At 51.0% G+C, this 21,801-nt stretch overlaps 2 protein-coding genes across 4 annotated transcripts in view; one reads left to right on the top strand and one right to left on the bottom strand.

Annotated features, from left to right (window-relative positions):
• Window positions 1-1,209: 1,209 nt before the first annotated feature.
• Window positions 1,210-13,598, bottom strand: LOC106145694 (thioredoxin-like protein 1). Its single transcript, XM_065044553.1, has 8 exons — window positions 13,350-13,598; window positions 10,483-10,579; window positions 9,469-9,642; window positions 8,435-8,557; window positions 7,996-8,065; window positions 7,251-7,423; window positions 6,898-7,002; window positions 1,210-1,462 (listed from the first exon to the last, which is right to left on the bottom strand). The coding sequence occupies exons 1-8, from the start codon at window positions 13,445-13,447 to the stop codon at window positions 1,433-1,435; spliced, it is 870 nt and encodes a 289-aa protein (XP_064900625.1). The 5' UTR covers window positions 13,448-13,598; the 3' UTR covers window positions 1,210-1,432.
• An 82-nt stretch (window positions 13,599-13,680) lies between these two features.
• The window catches only part of LOC102095945 (WD repeat-containing protein 7), a 61,986-nt gene continuing 53,865 nt past the window's right edge, over window positions 13,681-21,801 (top strand). For 2 of the 3 annotated variants that reach the window (XM_065044552.1, XM_065044549.1), the window contains exons 1-2: window positions 14,333-14,487; window positions 20,548-20,719. In XM_065044552.1, coding sequence (XP_064900624.1) covers window positions 20,561-20,719 — 159 coding nt within the window. In that variant the 5' untranslated portion in view covers window positions 14,333-14,487; window positions 20,548-20,560. Of the gene's footprint in view, window positions 13,868-14,332; window positions 14,488-20,547; window positions 20,720-21,801 lie in introns of those variants that run through there. The other variant, XM_065044550.1, reaches the window with a different exon arrangement.

Genomic DNA, 21,801 nt, shown 5'->3' with positions numbered 1-21,801 from the left:
TATCAAATCTCTCAGGTATAAATATTATGAGGTAAGCAATACTTAAGATGAGGCACTTAATAACCCAAAAGATAATTAGTATACAAAATTATAAAGAGAACAGTTGTTCATGTTGTCCTCCGTTCTATTTAAAAATGATTCTCTATATACAGTGTTCCGTGCCTTACGCCCCATGAAGGAAGTGGGGGATGCCACGTGCCCAAGGCTGCCTTCCACCGCAGACGGGTACAGGTGCGGGTACAGGCGCGCATCCCGGGACACAGGAACAGGAAAGCGCCGCTCACTAAGTCTCTTTTTCCAGACAAGCCCCAGTTTTCCGTTTGGAGAAAATATCTGCGCTAACAGAGACACATTACTTGGTATTAACACACAGATCAGCCAAGCCAGAGCAGAACCACCCCACTGTGTTCAAGGAAGGAATGCCAATTAGGACAGGATTTAAGCCTTAGTGGGATTTATGGTAATTAGAAATGTAACAAATTTAACTTTACAAAGAAATTAATTATGCCAATTAAAACACTTAGCAAGTTTTACTGGGAATTTATACAATATTATACGTATACAGTGCTGATCAATGCCCAATTTATTAACATCGCTTAGGGCACATTTCCAAGAAAACTTACCAAAGCAGTATAGGAATTCTAATTAAGATGTTTAATATTCGCAAGAAACATTTCCTTATCAAGATCCAGAGAGAAGGAAATAACCCAATAGAAGAAATAACGGATTTCTGTTAAGGCGGGGTGCACAAACATCTAAAGCCCCATAGCTGCACAGCTCGCTTGAGTCCACCCAAAAAGCAACGTCAGTATTTTCTAATAACATTAAAGAAGCAAACACTTGCACAAGGCTCGGTTCTCGGTGCTGAACAGCTCGTGACCAACCTGCACCCCAGGGGAAGGGACTGAGACGCCTCCTCCAGCGCCCTTCGAGGCGGGGGAGGACACGGAAACTTCCAGAGCAGGTGAAGGCTTCCCTGCCCCAGCAGCGTCTGTTTGTGAAACAGCGGCCCCAGGTGCGCCCGGTCTTAGGCCGAGCAGCCGGGGTGTTCAGGTGGCCTCTGAGGGGCACGTTTTACTTACGTCCCACATCCTAAACTCTCTGAACAAACGCGAGCTGCATTATGTCTTCTGTTTCTACAGACGAGCCAGTCGAGCTCTGAGGTTTGAACGGAACAAAGGAAGAGCCACAGTTACTACAGTAGCAAAATTAAACTTGGCAAAAGTAACGCATTTTATTTACAAATACATGTTTGAGGATTACAACAGAAACACGCTAGGGAAACTGTCTCAACAAAAGCAATGATTTATTGGTAATGGCATTAAATGAAACAGACTGACAGTCTCTGGTTATGGTCAAGCAGTTATCCAGGAGCTGTAGATAAGTGGAGATCTGATTGCGATAAGGCCTTCCTTCCCGTGTCTGCTGCGTCCTAGTGGCTCTCCCCCTTTTTGCCAACTACCTGATAAGAGAAAAACACAGAAACACTGCTGAACTGAAAACAGTCCTGCCAAGGAGTTCTTAAGGCAAGTCTCAAAATAAGCGAGTGCAACCGAATCCTCAACGAGGTGAATGCACCTAAGCATGCATTACTGTAGCGCTGGCAGAAGCCTGGGTCCCGCTGAACGGGTAAGAGGGACGCACGACAAACTTTGTTTAGTCCCCATAGGGACAGCAAAGCGTCGGTCTAATCTGGAGAAGAGTTAGGAGACAGGAGCTGCAACAGAACAGACCATGCTTAATATGCTATACACCAAGCATCCAACCTTCATACACTGTACAAAACATTACAGTGGGAAGAGAACCACCGGGTGCTCAAGCAGAAGTGTGCTCGTTTCCCCCGGCACCCTTGCTATGTACCTCACTGAGAACACTCCCCCTGTAACAGGGTTCAAACCTATGCAGAAGTCCTGAGGCCACCCGACTTTGAGCTGCTCCTCGTCAGAGCAGGATGTGTCCCCGCGGGGCTGGGGAGCGCGGCACTGCCACGGCAGCGGGCCCCTCGGCGTCACAGCACCGCTGCTGCGCACAGCGGCACCGCGCGCCCCCGGCAACACGCACAGCGCCAGCGCCCGCGCAGGACCGCGGCAAAAAGATCCATTTACAAGCCAAAACCAAGTAAAGCCTTAACGATTAAGACTTCAAAGTGCAGGAGGGAGCCCGGGCAAGGCGCCGAGTCCCAGGTCCGTTCCGTCCCACCAGAGCAGCACTTGTGGCTCTGACTGGTGCTGCCAGAACACAGATTGAAGATGACACTATGGGAGCAAAGAATTTCCCTTTAGTGCTTGTAATAACACTGAAAACCTTCCCTGTATTCTAACCAATTGACTCCTAGCGCAAAAGTGCGTTCAGGATCAATCACCTCTGCAGTCAAGCGACAATAAACCGCACAAGACTCACGCAGTCAGTAGTGGTCTCACAAAACCAAACCACCCTTCCCCTTGCTGCATCTCTTGTCAAACTTCACCACATTTTTCCCTGCGCAGCAGCTTTGGGTCAGCTGGGTTACCAGCGTCACCAAGTAACTGAGATCTAACCACAAAAAGTACTTTTAAAGACCATTTCACCTACAAGGAACCCTTGACCAGGAGCATTTTCCAAGCCGTAAATTTGAGCTAATGCTTCAGGTCAGGAAAATTCCAAACCCACAATGTGAGGCAAGAAGAATAAAAACTGGAAGCCCAAACACTTGCGTTAAGATCCAATTAATGAAGTTAAAAAAAAGTTAAACTTGTCAAGAAGCAATATTTGTTGTGTGTTTCCAAAGCACCAAACTGTGTTCACACCCAGATTAAGCCAAAAAGAAAGAAAAACCACAGTTAAAAGATTAGGTGTTAGCAAGTGTGGAACATGAAAATATTGCTGTACCAGTCTGAGGCAGAAAGGGACAACTGGCCCATGTGTATTATCTGTGAAAATCAATCACACCGCTATGGATATTCTGCGATCACAGCTCAAAGAAACCCATTTCTGGCCACCCCACTCCCCAAGAGCAAGCGGGACATGTAAGCAGAAACCAAGCAGCTGTTGCTGCTCCTCTCCCAGCAGAGCCGCCGCCTCCCGTCTGCGGAAACCGCGGCTGCCCCGCGCGCGCTGCGCGGCTGCGGCTTGGGGGCAGCCTGCGGCTTGGGAGCAGCCTGCGGCCGGCTTGGGGAGCAGCCCGCGGCTTTGGGGGCAGCCCGCGGCCGGCTTGGGGGGCAGCCCGCGGCCGGCTTGGGGAGCAGCCCGCGGCCGGCTTGGGGAGCAGCCCGCGGCCGGCTTGGGGAGCAGCCCGCGGCCGGCTTGGGGAGCAGCCCGCGGCCGGCTTGGGGGGCAGCCCGCGGCCGGCTTGGGGGGCAGCCCGCGGCCGGCTTGGGGGGCAGCCCGCGGCCGGCTTGGGGGGCAGCCCGCGGCCGGCTTGGGGGGCAGCCCGCGGCCGGCTTGGGGGGCAGCCCGCGGCCGGCTTGGGGGGCAGCCCGCGGCCGGCTTGGGGGGCAGCCCGCGGCCGGCTTGGGGGGCAGCCCGCGGCCGGCTTGGGGGGCAGCCCGCGGCCGGCTTGGGGGGCAGCCCGCGGCCGGCTTGGGGGGCAGCCCGCGGCCGGCTTGGGGGGCAGCCCGCGGCCGGCTTGGGGGGCAGCCCGCGGCCGGCTTGGGGGGCAGCCCGCGGCCGGCTTGGGGGGCAGCCTGCGGCTGCGGCTTGGGAGCAGCCCGCGGCCGGCTTTGGGAGCAGCCTGCTCGCCAACCCGAGCACCGGCCCAGCGCTCAGCCACGGCAAACCAACCAAGCCCAGGGCCCGTCACCCAGAGCAGCGCTGGAGACGCTCCGCGACCGAACCTCCCGGAGCAGACGTGGTGGTGGTCAAGATCTAAAGAAACAGCTTGAGCAACTAAGATTGGCGGGATGCTGCTGGAGAGCCCTGCCCAGGCCACACGCGTACAAACTCACCAGCTATGTTTTAAAGTACTGCATGGTTTGTCAAGAGAACAGTGGGAAGGAATTTGGTAAGAGTGAGAGGTAAAGATAAGTGTTTAAGGTAAGACTGGGAGCGGAGGGGAAAGGTGAGTGGAGTCAGAAGGCAGAGAAGGCTTTTCCTGGCGGCAGGAGGTGCAGAGAAGGCGGCTATCGCGTCAGTGCTGGGCGGTGGGAAGGGTGAGAGACGCGAGATGGGCAGAGGGAGCAAGGGAGCACTGCAAGACCACTTCAGCCTTAGCATTACTGTTTAATTTCTTCTGCCTTTTTAGTTCTTTAGAAATGGGAAGTTAAGCTGAAAAGCAAACAAACAAAACGTTACAAGAAAAAAAAGCAGCAGCGTGTAGTGCAAATCAGCAGTTCCGAGTAGACAGCAAGCCCTCCTGCAGGGGGGACAGAGCACCCCCGCAGCCTGCCGGGGCTTGTGCTCCAGCCTCAAAGCTGCGCAGCTGTGCGCTTGGTTCTTTCACACCAGAAATCAACCAGGAGTACCTGGGACGCGGATGGCTGCAGGCCTCCCCACACACAACAGCATGGCTTGCGTGCACCACAGCTCACAGGAACCCAGCGCTAACTTGCCAACCAAGAGTAACCCCCCAGCACCCTGACACCGCGAGCCGCCTCCCAAAGCCCCGAGGCCGAGCAGCAGCGGTCTCCAGCACCAGCTGCCTCCAGCACCAGCTGCTGCAGCCCAAACAGCCTCCACTGGGGGCGTTCGCACGGCCAGTTATGCCCTAAGTCAGAGCCTGCGCAGCCAACAAACAGCAGCACGAACTCTTCTAGCATTAAAGACACATTAAAAACAAACATGCCTTTAAATCAAGCATTTTGGAATATACTGGATATGTATAGGAAGGGAACATTCATCCTAGCCCTCTGCTGGGACAGGCAAAACCCCGTCTCTCCCCACTCCTGCCTGTGCTTCAGTCCCCGCACCGCAGGCCGTTCTACGCGGGAATTCTCTCCTTGGCGTCCCCCTTTTCCACCACTCCAAAGACTTCCCTCCTCCCAGAGGATCAAAGTTACCTTGTGCAAGAAGCAGGATACACACAACATATTAAAACAGGTTTGAAAGCAGCTTTTATAGCTTTACTCACTCAATCCAGCACCACCAACTACATGCAAAGGATTTTCCAGAGTGCGAGCCGTGAATCGGTGGCACAGCCCGCAGGGACACGGCAGAGCCCCCGTCGCTGGAGACGATGAGAGCCCAGCTGGGACCGGGCTCCACCTTCCTAGTCACATTGCAATACTATTTCTATCGTAATTAGAAGAGAAACATGAACAGTAGAGACAGACTGCGGCGAGGCAGCGAGACAGATGAAAGCAGTGAGTAGTGTGGGTAACTACTCGAGGAGATGAAAAGAACAATAAGGTTTCCCAGTTAATCTACAAACCTAAATATAATTAGTGCCCAACACTATATTAAGGTTTCATAGCTGACAGGATCACTGGAAGAGAGGAAACCAAAATTAAAATTCCTAGGAGCACTGCAGCTCCGTCAGACTACACATCCCATTTGTTACGATGGAGTATTTCAACAGCCTAATACTGAAACTACACATTCAGGAAGCAAACGGGAATTTACACGTAGCGTCAATGAGGATCTGAATTGAGACAGGATTAGCCACTTCCTTGGTTAACGGCTGGACTACACAATACCGAAGGTCTTTTCCAAGCCAAACAATTCCAGTTCCACAAAGATCTGCCCCTCTGCTGAGCACCGCTCAGCTAATAAACTCCCGGTACTTTGGAAAGCAAAACTAACGTGCGGAGTCTACAGAGAACCGAAAGTGAGACAGAGAACAAATCCCGAGCCAGCCCTGTCCCCCTCCCAACAGCCCCAGGAAGTACTGCAGACTAAGCACGTTCACTGCACAGCTCAGTGCAAGAGAGCTGGACCAAACTAAAACGTAAGCAGACTGTAAATCAATTAACATATTTCAAGTCTGGGGAGAACTGCAAGTGCTATGTTAGGAAGGTCTAAAATTGATATCCAGTTAACTTCAGGACACGAGAATGACTTTTTCAAAGACTTCAAGTGTCATCGAAAAGCAGCACAACCTGTTAAACGTCTACTTGTTAACCTAATTATTACCTGCAAAGATGTTAACTTTTACATGTAGAAGTTAAGATCACATTAAAAATACCAAGTAGACGACATGTGGGTGAGCATTGGTGTTTTCAACCTTCTGACGTTACAAATTCTGCGGCGTTTCAGTGCCACCGGTCACCTCCACGCGAGTCCGTAGGCAGGTGTGACAGCAGTATTTGCCCTTTTACAAAGGCTACTAAGCGCTTTACTTTAAAAAGACCTAACTACATTGTGAAAAACCTGTGAGTAGTGGTAAAGTTTCAGTCTTTTCAAACCCATTTCACAGTCTCGAAAAAAGAAAAATCACCAATTGAGAGTGGCCTGTTGTGCAGCACTGGTGTGTCTAAAACCATATTGTAACAAGTTGTTTCCTCCTTCATTTCCTCTTTAAAAAGCAGATGTTTAGTGTAACAGGCATCTTGTGACCAGATCTCAGGCTTAATGCTGCCTGGGGAACAAAACCCTTCAAAGTAGGAGTCAAGTCAGTCCCAAGGAGCCTGTTTAGTTTGTACGTGCAACTGCTTCTCCACTTGGCAAACCCCATCAGAAAGCAAGCTTCCAAATCAAGGCATAAATCCCACAGCTGTCAAAAACCCAACATTGGCTACAGCGCATACAAGTGGCCAGTCCCTCAAGTGCCCATACGTACATTCTTATCAGTTATTTTGACAAAGCTGCTGAACAAACACTTGTAAGACAGACCAAACAGCTGTAAGATGAAGCTACACGTTTTCTTTTGGATGCCAAAACCACCTTAAGTTGTGGAGCTGTACTGCCAGCCAAGTGCATGTGTTCTGCCAACCCATTTTGAGCAGATTTTAAAGCGTTCAGAAGTGCTGTGAAGAAAGGACTCACTCGCTTGAAGTCGTTCATATTTGTTGCTTGGACTGGAGTTCCAATAAAGGTGAAGTACGTAATTCTTGTTGTCTCTTCATCACCATGATTGGACTGGACAAACAACTGAAGGAAAAGACCCAAACACATCCTTGAATTAATACATACGAACATTAGGTGCCCAAGATTTTTGAGCTAACCAACACTTTTTCCAGTTATAAAGGTCTCTGTAACCTTTAGAGAAGCTACAATCCTCTTACTTGAAGCCACGATTATAGAGAATGCTCATCTTTCCTGGTAGTGGGTTAAAACCCCACACGCACAGCTTCCAAAGCCCAGAAGTTCTGAGCCCTCAGAGCAGGGCTGGTACTTACAGTGACACTGTTCACGTTCTGGAATTTCACATAGCGCAGCTGGATAATACCATCTTCTTTGATATCATCTGCTGTCAGCTCCAGGGCCTGAGTCGGCTCACTTCTTTCTGCTTCTTCAAAATCCATAGATCGAGGCAGGTTGATAAAGATTTTTACGTACTTTGGACCTTGCCCTGTGTTAAAATACAGGAGCGGTATTCCGGTGTTTAAGTAGATTTTCAAAACGCTGCTTGAGAAGCCCTCGCTCGTCACAGCCTCCAGATGCTGCTCAGGGCCAGGCCGAGCTCCAGCAGCTCCGGTGCCTGCCCTGCGGGTCCCCCAGCGCCGCCGCGGCCGGCGAAGCACCCCCCGAGCCGGACCGCTCACCCGCCTCACAGACAACTCCGCACAAAACACCCCGTAAAAACCCTGCAAGCAACAGCCTTGCTGGCATATCACACTGAACGCTTCAGGTAACCTTATAATGTAAACTGAGTTACCAGAACAACAAAGCTGCGCCTTTCAGTAGCTCCCACGTTAATTCCCAGAGCAAATCAAAGTTTCTCTTTGCAGCATAGGGAACAACAGCAACTCCTCGTATTTGTGCCGTACAAATACCCATGCAGGACGTTCATTCACAACAAACTTGCTGAAGCTACTGTGGGATTCTCAGAAGGTTCCAGGGACAGTGTCACTCTTAGAAAATCCAGCTAAACACAGGCAAAGCTTTAGTCTCAAAACACGACTGAACAGACACTTCACTCACCGTTATCTGGCCCCTGAAGTTTCATAGAATAAAGCTTGACAGGCTGGCTAAAAGCGACGGTAATAAGCAGCTGTGGAGAAAAGAGTTGCTGTTAAATGCTGTCTTCTCCATGCTTAAAACCAAACATAGCACAATAATTAACTAGAAATGAGTCTGAGCTTTGAAATCAAGTATTACCTCTGCTATATTCCACACATACGCTCGTTTGTCACTTTAACATATCAGCAAGTGCTGCTCAGCTCGGAATTTTTTCCATACATAAAGGGATGTGAAACTGGAAAGGCTACAACCACCTTTGTATACTAATTCTACTTATATCCTACTACCATCTCCCAGTCTTTCTCACACTGCCATCATGATGTAAAGCAGACAAGTTCTTCAAAAAATGCTTGCAGAACAGACCATCGTTGAAAACGGCACTGAAATATATCTACTGTACCTGCTCGTCACAGTCTGATTCCAAGTAGGTAGCGTCTTTACGTAAACAATTATCAAATCCGTGCTCATCACTCTCATTAAGACATTCACAGCCGGCTTTATTGATAAATGGCATTAAATCCATCTGAAAGGAAAGGCAAGAGCATCGCTGAGTGCGTGACAAGTGTGCCATCAACTCCTCTGGGATTAGTGAGCATCGGAATGAATGAAATCCTTCATTCAACAGACTAAAATAACAAGACACACAGAAAGACTCAGGGGTTTATCTCACAAGATATCACGAACAAAAGCTACGAACGCTGTAGTACTCGGATGTGTCCTGCTCACAACCGAAGGGCATTTTCCCCTCCATTCCGCGTCCCCACCCCTGCAACACACGCTTGCTGTTCTGAGAACAACAAATGGGGCTCAGGGAGGATTTTCAGACGCCCTTTAGATAACGAGAGCACAGCACCGTGAAGTCACACCACGACGGAGACACCGACACCGGGCTGGAGCTGTCATCAGCTCAACCAAACGAACCCAAAGCCAACACAAGTGGGCCTCCCCAAAAACCTGCTACACATTGCAGAACCAATTAACAGATCACCACTGCAGTTCCTACCGGCTCTATATGCAAAGCTAGCCTTATGTTACATCTTCTTCCACACGTATACCAATTAACTTTATGAAACCTTTCCCTGCTGCTTTCTCCATACACCCAGATAACCAGAAGTTTCTACCTGCAACTGCAGTAAACCAAGACCAACTGGCACACAATGTGCCAGGCTGAAAATCACCTATTTCATATGTTACGGCCTGAAGACAGACTATTGAATATCACACCACAAGGGATCTGTGTACAGTCATAGGGCAGTCCAGACACGAAAAGCCAAGGGAACAACCAGAGCAACTTTTCAACATTTCTGACAGTCTTTTCCCATGGACTGCCTAAAGCAGTATTATTTGACTAAAAGTATGTTTAAAAAGCAAGCTATATTTTTTAAACATTGTGTTATGCAAACAAACAATGGATCAGTCTAAAGAGATACATACATATCCTTTGGGAATATCTGTATCTTCATTGTTTCCAGGGTCATTTTCCAGGTGCTGTTTTATTTTCTCTTCTAAACCCACAGCATCTGCTCCTTGGTATTGGTCGATTCGCACTTTGTTTCGGAAAAACAGAAATGTTGGTGTTGCCGATATATTGTTGGTGGCTGCTGTTCCCTGGAACGCAGAAAGCGGTTACAAGTGTTACCTGACAGAGAATTACCAACATCAGACAGGAAAAATGAGCTTGCTTACCTAGGTAAGAAGGCCCATACCAGATACCCATCAAGCTCCATCACCTCAATCATCACAGACAACAGTTCTTATTTTATAAAGAGCTTCGACTCTGACAACAATTTTAAATTCATTTAACTTCTTCAGAGCCTCCCCAATAGCTATGGATCTGGGCATTCCTTGAATGGACTTCACACTGTCACTGTTATGCACCCACGGTAGTTTTTCCAAACCTTTCCATAATTTAGTGTCATTTGCAAACATTGTTCCCACTTTCATATTCATCTCCATTATAATTTGTAGTAACTCAAGACACTTCCTTTCAACATACCATTGTTGATTTTTGTCAACGACCCTTAAGTCAATCAATAGCTCACCTGCACCACTGTTGTCTGTTGAAAACAGCTGAGTATCACTTGAGTGGAATCTCCCACTAATCATATCAGTTTATTGCATTCTTCCCTTTGCTCAAGAATTACATCAATATCTGTTTGGGAAGGCTTACTCCTCACTTCACACTTGGCAGTATTATGTAAATAGTAGGAGCAGCAGGAACTGTTCAAGCCCGAGTGAAGGATGCCACTTGTCTAAATCCACGTGGTGTTTGTTCACATCTTGTGCCTGTCCCCAGTTTGGAGAATTTCACAGCACGGCTATTTGTGATTCACCAAACGCGTCAACAGCCACAGGAGACAACGGGCTGAACGCTTCTCCTTCAGTTTCCCATTCACTCCCTTGTCTGCTCCTCCTCTTGGAACTGAAAACACGGGTTTGAATACCAACCTGGCACTGATGTACATCTACTTCCAAAAACGTTGCCTGGGGATACTTGTTGCTCAGCGCGTTGAAAGCTGGGGCTATCCTTAAACACGGGCCACAGCTGTGAAAACAAGCACAAAAAACCACGCACTTTAAGTTAACCGCAACTTTTCTTGAGAAGCATCAGCCCCAAACAGAATTAGCACGTTCACGTTCTTACCGATATCCTTGGCACATGTGCAAATAACCTTCCTACCTGGCTGACAGATGGTGAGCAATCCTGCTGATACAATTAAGAGTGACATTTAGAAACACATCACCGAGTGTTAAGTCCCGCTTCCGCAGACAGTTTCAATGTCACATGATTAGCTTCGCCTATTAATTAATACCAACTTCATATTTTCCAGCCTGTTTTAGCACAAGCCAAAGTCCTGCTAACTGCAGTGACATAAGGGAGGGCCAAGAGTCGCTTGCTTTTCCTGTAACAGCAAAAAAGCTCTTAGAAGAAAACTAGTACAAGCACTCCACTTATCACCTGTGAGAAAATAACGTCCACAGGAAAACCTCTATGCGTGATTTGAAATATTTAACAGCACTAATGTATCAAACCTTTGCCAGGAGTGACACAATCTTTACTCCATTAAATCTCACTTACTACAGCTGTAACCAGCTAGTACCAGACTTTCATTTGGCCCTGGCCGAACAGACCCGCCTTCTGCTGACTTCACTGTGTCAACCCGGCTGGAAACGGGGACTTGTTAATTATTATACCTGTGCTGGCACAGATGAGGTGTACAGACACAACCATCCCGCAAAGGACTGTTCTCACAACTCAGCTTGTTGTGAAAGCAGCAATTAAGAAACGAAACAGCAAAAAACCCCCATGGGAACTCCTTCCAACAGCACATAACATAGGCCACATCTAAACCAGAGAGCTCTGTCAAGGCCAGCGTGCCAGGAGGCGCAGCAAGACACGACCTGCTCCAGCTTTCCTGACGGCCCGGGTCGGGACCCGCAGCGGCGCGGCAAGCCGACCCGTGGGGATTCATATACTGAGCCACCAAGTCACTAAAACAACGGGAACCTAAAACACCGGGTTGTCAGCAGCCAGGACACATCCTGGGCGCACGAGCAGGCGGCACGACAGGGCTCAGCAGCACCGGATGAAAGTCGCTGACTTTGGGAGAGCCCCAAGCCCAGAACCAAACAGGAGCGACCAGACCCCAGACATGTGTAGCGATGCTCTTGTCAGCACCCATTTGGTGCACAGCTGGCGGCTCTTGCAGCCTCTTCTACCTGAACGTAACACCTTTCAGAACATTAGACCTGAATTCTCTTGAGCTCCAGACAGCCATTAGAAGTGGAATGGTTTAACTGTACCTTTAAATACAGAGTGGAAAGATAAAGATGAAGATCACTGGCATTAAAGCCAGGGCTTTGACAGGCGCACTTTGAAGGCCAGGACCCCCAGCACTACCACTATTCTCCCCAATTCTGCAAATCACTGTGACTAACAGAATTGTCAGGCTTGCCTTTGGCCGCCAATTCACCCCCATTACACCCCAGTTCACAGTATCACAGTATGTTTGGGATTGGAAGGGCCCTGGAAAGCTCATCCAGTGCAATCCCCCCATGGAGCAGGAACACCCAGATGAGGTTACACAGGAAGGTGTCCAGGCGGGTTGGAATGTCTGCACAGAAGGAGACTCCACAACCCCCCTGGGCAGCCTGGGCCAGGCTCTGCCACCCTCATTGGGAAGGAGTTTCTTCTCAAATTTAAGTGGAACCTTTTGTGTTCCAGTTTGCACCCATTACCCCTTGTCCTATCATTGGTTGTCACCAAGAAGAGCCTGGCTCCATCCTCCTGACACTCAATATTTATGTATCTGTAAACATGAATGAGTCCCCCCTCAGTGTCCTCTTGTCCAGCTCCAGAGCCCCAGCTCCCTCAGCCTTTCCTCACACGGGAGATGCTCCACTCCCTCCAGCATCTTGGTGGCTGCGCTGGACTCTCTGCAGCAGTTCCCTGTCCTGCTGGAACTGAGGGGCCACAGCTGGACACAATATTCCAGGTGTGGTCTCCCCAGGGCAGAGCAGAGGGGCAGGAGAACCTCTCGGACCTACTGACCACCCCCTTCTAACCCACCCCAGGTACCATTGGCTTCCTGGCCACAAGGGCCCAGTGCTGGCTCATGGTCACCCTGCTGTCCCCTGCACCCCCAGCTCCCTTTCCTTTCAGTTGTACTTCACAGTGCTCTCGAGGAGGAGCAAAAGAACACGGGTGTGCCCTGGGCAGGAAGGATGGAGTCCCAGCCAAGTTCCAGGGAGGAGAACTCCGTCTGAGCGGGCACCGAGCGAGGCGCAGGGCGTGCCCACCGGCCCCGGCCAGCGCAGGGGCTGGTCCCAGGGCTAAGCTTAGCGCACCTGCAGAACAGGGCCAGGGAAGCTGGTCCAGCTGCAAAGCGGCAGATTTAACACCAGAAACAAAAAATACCATTCCGGTACTATGACTATGCTTACACTCTACTAACAAAGGGTGTCACTAGTGCTAAAAAAACAACAGTCCACAGCACTTACCCACAGCAGCTGGTCAATGACTGAAATAATACAGCATTCTGTCCCCAGACTGCACTCCCCAGCTTCGGAAGCTCGCCTCAGAACCACATAGAACCAGCAGACGCCCCCGAGGCCCCAGCGGTTCTCCCGGCCCCGGGAGGCCCCGCAGCCCCGGGCCCGGAGCGGCCTCCGCTGGGTCAGGCCCAGCGCCGCTCCCCGCAGCGGGGCCGAGCCCGCGGGGATGCGGCTGGGGACAGCGCGGAGCGGCGGCCACCGCCCCGGGACGCCGCGCTCACCGCGAGGGCCCCGGGAGCCCACACCCCGGCCTCACTCACCCCCGCATGGTGAACTTCACCACGGCCAGGCGGGAGCCGGCGGCGCTGAGCTCGGGCTGGAACTCGGTGTCGTTGGCGATCACCTTCACGCCCACCATCCTCGCCGAGCGGCGGGCGGCGGAGCCGGCCTGGCTACTGCAGCGTCACGGCGGGAAGCGGCGGCCCGGCATGCACGGCCCAGCATGCACCGCGCGGCGCAGGCGCGCCCGCCGGCAGACATCTTGAGGGCGGGGCGGGCGGCCCGGCCCCCGCCATTTTGAGAGCGGGCAGAGAGCGAGGGGGCGGAGCCACCGCCAGACCGGAAGCCATTTTAGTCAGGGGCAAGCGCGGCGCGTAGCGCCATTTTGGTGTGGGGCAGGTGGTGGCTGCGCGGATTTGTAGGTAACTAAGCCAGTTGTTTGCACAAACAAAACGCCAACGGTCGAAACGGTGTTTTTGTTAAAGCGATAAAGTCAGCAGCCTCTTCTATCTCCTCAGCATGGTTCGCTGACGCCGCCCGGGGAACAAACCCGGCTCAGGTAGGTGACTCCGCTTTATTTCACCTGGAAGGTGGAAAACGTGTAGGGTGGGCATTCCTTTAGAACACGCCGACTTTAGAGTTGTTCTAATGCTGTAATTGGCTGCTGTTGTGACGTTATGGAATGACACTTCTGCAGATATAATGTATATGTTTTAGTTTCCTAATGCTATAGGTGTTTATAAAGCAGAGCGGGTGTGATAACTGGACAAATTAGGGGCCATAATTGCTCAGCAGCCGTTGAGGAAAACAAGCGGGAGTTAGTGAAATACGGGTATTAACAGCGCGCCAGGGTGGGCCAAGTGAAAGCAGCAGTTCCCCCCGTTCTGCACTGCCGCTACCGACACCGCGCCGGCAGCTTCGCGCGGGCGGCGGAACAGCCGCGTCCTGCCCGCCCCGGGCCCTCCGCCGCTGGGCACGCGCTGTGCCGCACGCCCGGGCCCGCCACCGCCGCCTCCCCGCCGCGCGGTTGCCATGGTGACGCCTCTGCCTGCCGTCAGTCACGCCGGCCGGGGGCTTTGCGACAGCGGCGGCGAGTCGCGGCAGCCGGCGGTGTCAGTGGTCACCGCACCGGGTGGGGGCCGTGCGCACCGGGACCCTCCGCGCCGCCCGGCGGGACAGGTGAGTGCCCGCCGGCTGCCGGCGGCTCTGGGGCGGGGGGACCCTCCGTCGTGGGCGGTGGCGCCCGGTGGGGCTGTCCGGCGCGGCCACAGCGGCGGCGCTCGGCCCCCCCATGCGGTGGGGCGGCGGTGGGGCCGGCGTGTTGTGCGGAGGGGACGGCGGAGGGGACGGCGGGGGCCCGGGGGCGGCAGCCTGTCCGCGGGTGACCGGGCCGGTGCGGCTGGCCGAGCGGCGGCGCAGAGCGGGCCCGCAGCCCCCAGCAGCCCGGGCCGGTGCCTGGGAGCGGCGCCGTGCCGCGGCCTGTGCTCCCGCGGGGCTGAGCGCGGAGCGGCCCTCGCTCCGCAGTGCCGGGGGCGCCGGCGGCGGCGCCCGCTCGCTAACGAGAGCCCGTTCTCCGTTAGCGGAGTTACTGACCCTTCCTACAGGAACGGGCCTGTGGAGAGACCTGAATTTCTGTCGTTGCCAAATTCTCATTGTGTCGTGGCTTCTCCAATCTGTTCCCTTTTCCTGTGGCAGCAGCTGGGGATATGATGCGGTTTGCCTGGCAACTGCTTATGGTAACTGTCCATGTGATCGTGACAGTCTTAAACAGGAAAAACATGTGGGTTTAATGTGTCATCAAGTTGGGAGCCAGCAAAACCTGCAGATGGCTTTCAAAGGTATCAACTGTAATGAAGGATTTAGAGCCCTAAATTATTATTTCTTATTCTTTCTGGTTTTATAACCTTCTTCGTATAGAAGTAGTTGTGTTTTTTGGGGGAGAACCAACGTTACCTTCGTGTTGTTAAATACTGGAAAATGCGATGTTTGTGGTTACTTGCCTAGCTGTAGCAAGGGGCAGGCAGTGGTGTGTCATTGGATTGTCCCTGTTGTCACTGCCAGCTGAAGGTTGGGGAGGAACTTGCGTCCTAACTGGTTACTTGTCTGTTTCTGGTTTGGAACACAAGTTTGAGTTTGTTGACTTTGGGTTTGGGAAGGTTCCACAGCAATGTTTACAGTCTTTTTATTCAGATTACCGTATACATAATGGTCAGCTCAGGGCAGGGAGCCCTGCAACAAGTGCTGTGCTGAAACACAGAGGCTCTGTGCTGTCGCACTGCGGGCTGGACATGGCTGTTGTGCATAAATCCACTTAGAGAGATGTGGAGTTGCTGGCTGCATGTGTGGAGAAGCAAAGAAGGCTTCAGGTGATGCGTTTTGAATCAACAAAAGAACATGGAGATAAAAGGTGGCCAGATGCCACTGGTTTGTTAATCCCCAATCAGCCCAACTAGGCTGAGGGGCTGGCTCGTTGGTTGTTGTCACCTGGACTGAAATCACCTGCGCACGTCACGTGAACCTCAGTGCAGTGGGCCGGTCCAGCCGAGTGCAGAGCAGCGGGTTGGAGACGGGTGGTTGAGTGTTCGTGAGTGGGGCTGGTGGGGTCGGTGTGAACGTTCCCAGCGGTAACATTGGGGTGCTGCGCTTGTGGAACTGGGACAGCCCCTGTGCCTCTCGGGTGTGGAGGGGCCATCAGCTCCCCGGACGGCTCTTGGGGTTCCTTTTTCTTCTGCCTACCCCATTCATCCCTTTTCTCCATCCCCAAGTGCAAAACGGGAAAAGGTAACTTGTAATTAAATTTAAAATCATCACATTTTTATAAAACGCGTTGGATTATTCAAATGCAAGCCATGATGTAACAGAAATGAGCCTTCACCGTAAATGCACGATTGTCTTTATGTAAATGGTTTTAGGAGGCGTGTTACAATGCTTAACTAATGTCTTTTGGAATGAGAGATTCCATATGCGTGAAAATATTAGGCATAAAAATTGCTGTTCATTTGGAAATACACAATCCACTGAGGAGGCTCGTCCCAGTGTCGTGGATGGCAGCCATCTCTGTACTTACTGGGGCAAAGCTGAATAATAACGTCATTTAAATTCTGCTGAAAATACGGAAAAATGGCATTAACATGTGGTAAACATTGATAGGGAAAGGAGTGATTTATTCTTAACCTTTCTGAATTGCTTTGTTTGAACACGAGCGCAGTTACATTTGTTTAAAAGCAGATGTTCATTTGGCAGCGTGTAACGGTTCGTTTTGGAGCTGTTACATACTGAGAGCATATATGATAAAGAAACAGTCCATTCGTGGGTTTATTTTTTTGGCCGATTCTTCTAATGTCCACACGTATCCTGAGATGACTTTTTTATATGCCTGTGCTTTAATTGAAGCAAATGTGTTTGGAAAGAGCCCTTCCTGGCTTTTGCTGTGCTCCGTTCAAACCAAGGCAGCTGTACCTGTCTGTATTTTCCCCAAAGGGGGGTTCGTTCCCAGCCCTCCCCTGTGCACGGGGAAGTCACTGCTGCCTTCCCACCCTGTGGTAATTCTGTTCGGGGCCTCCTTCTGGCTGTAAAAATCCTTATTCTGGGTGCTGGTTCAGGGTATACAACTTGAGGCTTCCCATCATGGCTGGAAGTTGGGGGACAAGCTGAGGAAATGGCCGGTAAAATGTTCCTGTTCCACAAACGGTTTGTGTACAGGTGGAGCAAGGCTTGTGGGTGGTTTCTTTCTGGTCTTGCTGTCACTTTGAAAGGTAAAAGTATATGCAAAAACCGGACAAGCAGGAGTGCCAAGTGCTTTTTAAAACACTGGAGTTAGTTTGCAGGTATGAGTTGTGGCAGAAGGTGGCAACCCATCCGATAGAGCTCCGAATCCTCCTGTGGGTGTGCACAGGACCTCTCCGCTTCGCTGTCGCTCTGATCGGAGCTCTGCTGGCTTTCCTTGGTGGGACGGGTGAGGCAGAGGACCAGCCGGGGGCCGTGGCAATAGTCATAAAGCTGTGAATCTGCCTTTGTCTCTACTCCCTGCCCGTCCCACCTGAGCGGGTTGAACAGTGGCCGCTGCTGACTCAGCGTTGTCTGTGCCTCTGCGGGTAACTGCACCAGCGGACGGGGGTTCATGTTACTGGCTTCTGGTTGTGGTTTGGTTCAGTGAGTGAGCTGTGATTTACCATAGCTTACTAGTCCTGGAGGGGCTCACTAGTGTTTAGAGGGCTGTGGCTTGATCAAGGTGTTTACGTGAGGCTCTGATCCAGTACTTAATATCTTGTACTTGAGAAATCAGTTTAATAGATTTACTCAAATAGGATTTTATCCCAGATTATGAAATTTGCCCAAATGCAGCCATAGCAATGCAGGGAGAGTCACTTGGCTATTCTACCAGATCAGTACATTAGTTGTAGTTTCTTTTGATCATCTATTAGTCTGAGGTATCGCTTTAAATACAGAGAACATAACTGAGATGTCTGTGTCTGGCAAATAGATACAGGTATGCCTTTATACACAAATAAATATACACACCCCCCATCTACAAAACCACGTGCTCATTCTGTTAGTGCGTGTTTGGGGCAAGGAAACGGGGTGGCGGTGCTTGTGGAAGTGGTGGAGAAAAGCTTGGTGATCCTGGTGAAGACAGAGGGGCGCTTGGCACCAGGAGCTCGGTGTGGTGTCTCCGTTTTCCAGTTCCACCTTCAGTTCCCTTTTCTGCAAAGCCAGTGTTTTCTCGGGCGGTATGAATGACTCAAAGGTGGCACTTCATTGGTAACGATTCGCTGCCTTTTTGCCTGTTTGTCGATGGGACAGTGTCTGTTCTCTGCTGTAGTTTGTCATCGTTGATGTGAAAATGAAATATTGATTGTTGACGGACAGCGAGGTCTGGGTTTTGCGGGGGGGCATTTGGAGTCTGCTGGTGACAGGAAGGGTTGCTCTTTGTGGACTGAATTCTGCAGCCGTTAGAATGAGCTTGTGGTATTTTCTGAAAATGAAGGTTTTAATGAAGTTGTTGCGGTACCATAATAAAAAACTAGACGGAAAGAGGTAGTTTTTCCTTTTACTCTCTCTCCCCCAAGGGCTGATAGTAAATATTCTAAGAATTCTGCTTCTTTTAGATGAAAGTGTTGAATTGTGAATATACGTGAGCCTTTAGTAAGTATTTTGCTGTTGATGTTTTCAGTGCTTTCTCTTGCATTTTGCTGCACGGAAGATATAAGTATGTGTATGTGCTGATACTTGAGTATGTGTTGGTATCCTGTGCGTTCCTTTTGAAGTCCAGCTGGAGCGAGGGTTTGTAGCGCTGCTGCTGAGCGGTTTCTGGGGCAGTTTGGCGGAGCGCGGGGCTGGCTGTGCCGGTGCAGTCCGGTGCCCTGGCGGGGCAGGTCCTGCGTTCATGGCCAAGCGCCACTTAGCCCTTTGCATCTCGCTCGCCCCGAGCACTGAGCCTTGGTCCCTGGCCTGGGGCAGCACGGAGGGGAAGGAACGGGAAGAGGGGTTTTGAATCTGTAAGCACTGAGCCTTGGTCCCTGGCCTGGGGCAGCACGGAGGGGAAGGAACGGGAAGAGGGGTTTTGAATCTGTAAGCACTGAGCCTTGGTCCCTGGCCTGGGGCAGCACGGAGGGGAAGGAATGGGAAGAGGGGTTTATGTCACTCATCAGCGTTTTGATTTGTTTAATTACAAAAACTGGATGGTAAAAGAGTTAAATGAGTGCTTTTGTTTGTTTGCTTTGGTGGTCTTTGTTATCATTTATGATTACATTTCCTTCTATTACATCTTGACACTTTATTTCTGGTTTTCACTCTATTTTTATGGTTATTTCACTCTGAATCCAGTATTTTTAGAATTGTAGCTCTTAGTAAGGTCAGTGTATTCATTAACATTTTGTAATTATTGTGCAGTTCTGTAGCATGGTCGTCCAGACAGGACAATTGATCTGCAGTTGCATAACCACGAGCGCTGCGTGTCCCGGCAGGTCGTACCCCTGCTCCTTCCGGGCTGTGCCGCGGTGGGCTAAATGCTTGATGGCCTTGATTTATACTTTTCCATTAAATAACAACTCCAAATACGTAGTTGTTAATCAAGATAGTCTAATCGGACACAAGAAAAGAGTTGGCCTACCATGGCACTTTGCAGTAAGTGAAATAGCGGGTTTTGTGTAAGAGATCCGTGAAGAACCGCAGTGTGTCCTTTGCTGCTCAGAGGCCGCAGGAGCTGTTTCATCACTTGCCGTACTTAGTTATTCATTATTCTGCTCCTGCTGCCGTCCCGTCCCGTTTGTCCGTGTACGTTGTGGTGTTGGATTCCCCTGGGTGCACAGGTGCTTTGCGCTGGGGCTACAGGCAGCGCTTGGCCAGATCCATAAGCAACTCCTTTCTTGCAGAAATTGCACTGTAACCTTTATATAGATGAAAGGTGAGGTGAATTTACGTTGACCTTTGCATAGTGTTTTGCAATAGAAGGTATTTGTGATGCTGAAGCACTTGTTGAAGCGTGGGCGTCCCCGCCGGGGTGGACGAGATGAGGAAAGGTCAGGTCCGTGGCTGGTGCGAGCAACATCTGCCGTTTCCTCTGTTTGCATCGCCGGGGACACAGCGGCCTGGCTCAGGCTCAGGATCCCCTTCGTTCTCCTTTGCTCATAATGCAGAATTCCCCTCTTCTGTAGCACTCTAAGATAGGCTTACATAGGTCTGAACAAATGCAAGTGTTGCTGTGTCGGGCAAGCAGAAGAATAAGTGTCTGCTCTGACCGGTGCACAGGCATCTCCAGAAAGCTCCACAGCTGCTTTTTGATTCAGGGTTGTTGCGTTTGTGATGGGGATGAGCTCTGTCAGGCATGTCATAGCTGCCGCAGCCTGGGACTCCAGCCATTTATTACTTACAATTACAAAGAGAGTGACTTTTGGCAGAAGCGCCTGTGCACATAGGGAGGTGCAATGTGCTGCCTGTATGTGTAGGGAAATGCCACTTGGAAAAGCATCTTTTGCAAAACGTGCAATAAAACCAGATGGTGATGCTGTAACCCTCCCGCAGTTCACTGTGTTTCCGAGTGGCTGTTTGCAGGATGGTGTTTAATCCATGTCTGCAGATGCAGGCGGTGACTGTGCGCTGCGTTACGTGAGGAACGGCACCCGCGGTGACTGTGTGTGCTGTGTACGAAGTCATTCCAGAGCCAGTGTGAGTTGAGTGAGGATCGGGATGCGTTAAGCGCGGGCTCTGTGGTGTGACCGGTGCTCGTCCATCCTGCAGGCGCGGCGGCGCCATGGCGGGGAACAGCCTGGTGCTGCCCATCGTGCTGTGGGGCCGCCGCGCGCCCACCCACTGCATCTCCTCCCTGCTGCTCATGGACCAGCCGCCCGTCATCGTCACCGGCTGCCACGACGGCCAGATCTGCCTCTGGGACCTCTCGCTGCACCTGGAGGTAAGGCTGGCGTCCCCGTCCTCCTCACCTGCCTTTGCTTAAACTGCTGTGATGTTATTGTGCGATACGGCGCTCTGTTCTGGGGCCTCTCGCTGCACCTGGAGGTAAGGCTGGCGTCCCCGTCCTCCTCACCTGCCTTGGCTTAAACTGCTGTGATGTTATTGTGTGATACGGCGCTCTGTTCTGGGGCCTCTCGCTGCACCTGGAGGTAAGGCTGGCGTCCCCGTCCTCCTCACCTGCCTTGGCTTAAACTGCTGTGATGTTATTGTGCGCTACCCCAGGATCCGCTCTGCTGTGCAGCTCTGTGTGCGTCCCGCTCCCTTGTGCTCCCTCCCGTGATACCCACAGCGACACTGCTGCCCGCCCTGCAGCTTTCCTTGTGGGAAGAGACGCTTTTGCTCTTTAAATTACTGCAGCAATAAAGTTTAAGTAATTATTTCCTCTTTTCTGGAGCTGCTCTAAACTAGTTGTAACTATAAACTTCAGCTGCTTGATGGTGTTTTGTGCAGACAGATTCCCGATTGCAGGCTGTGCCTGGCGACCTCTTTCCCATTGCTGTTTTATTCCACCTTCTTTCTGCTCAGCCGTGAGGCCTGCAGGAGGAGAAAGGCCGGTGGCAGAGACAACGCTTGCTGGTCATTGTTTTATGCCAGCAGCTGCCCTAGAGTTGAAATCTGCAAGTGCCTATTTTGTGATCTTGTGGTTTGCCTTGGTGGAAATAGCAAACCAGTCCTTTCTTGTCAAATAAATAAATGAAAAGCCTGCTTCAGGAGAAGTTTATGCTGAATACCAAAAAATCGCCATGTCTGTGAGTTACCCCATAAAGTATGTCTGTCTGGAATATGTAAAAAGAAAGAATGAGAGAGCAACTGGTTCTTTCTAGAAAGGACAAATAAAAAGGGCAGTTTATCTTTAATCTCTGCGTAGGCTTTATATAAACTTATTTATGAATATATAGGGTTGTGAACTCTACTTGATGGGGGGAAACTACTGTTGCAGAACACCACAATTTTTTCATTCAAGCTGGGCCGAATTCAGCCCATGACTGAAATTACCCATACATGAGTTTGCAAAATGCTTTT

Source organism: Columba livia, chromosome W (assembly GCF_036013475.1).
Source record: "Columba livia isolate bColLiv1 breed racing homer chromosome W, bColLiv1.pat.W.v2, whole genome shotgun sequence".
In the NCBI taxonomy this organism is placed as follows: Eukaryota; Metazoa; Chordata; class Aves; order Columbiformes; family Columbidae; genus Columba; species Columba livia.
The sequence above is the reverse complement of the archived record's forward strand: the minus strand, read 5'-3'. Positions and strand labels throughout refer to the sequence as shown.

Bases quoted from the DNA above. Each gene is read 5' to 3' on its own strand.
- LOC106145694 (XM_065044553.1), bottom strand. From the start codon at position 13,447: ATGGTGGGCGTGAAGGTGATCGCCAACGACACCGAGTTCCAGCCCGAG. The intron at 7,424-7,995 runs GTGAGTGAAGTG...ATTTTAACACAG, and splicing joins ACTTCAGGGGCCAGATAACG to GGCAAGGTCCAAAGTACGTA. The intron at 7,003-7,250 runs GTAAGTACCAGC...CTTTTCCTTCAG, and splicing joins AGAACGTGAACAGTGTCACT to TTGTTTGTCCAGTCCAATCA.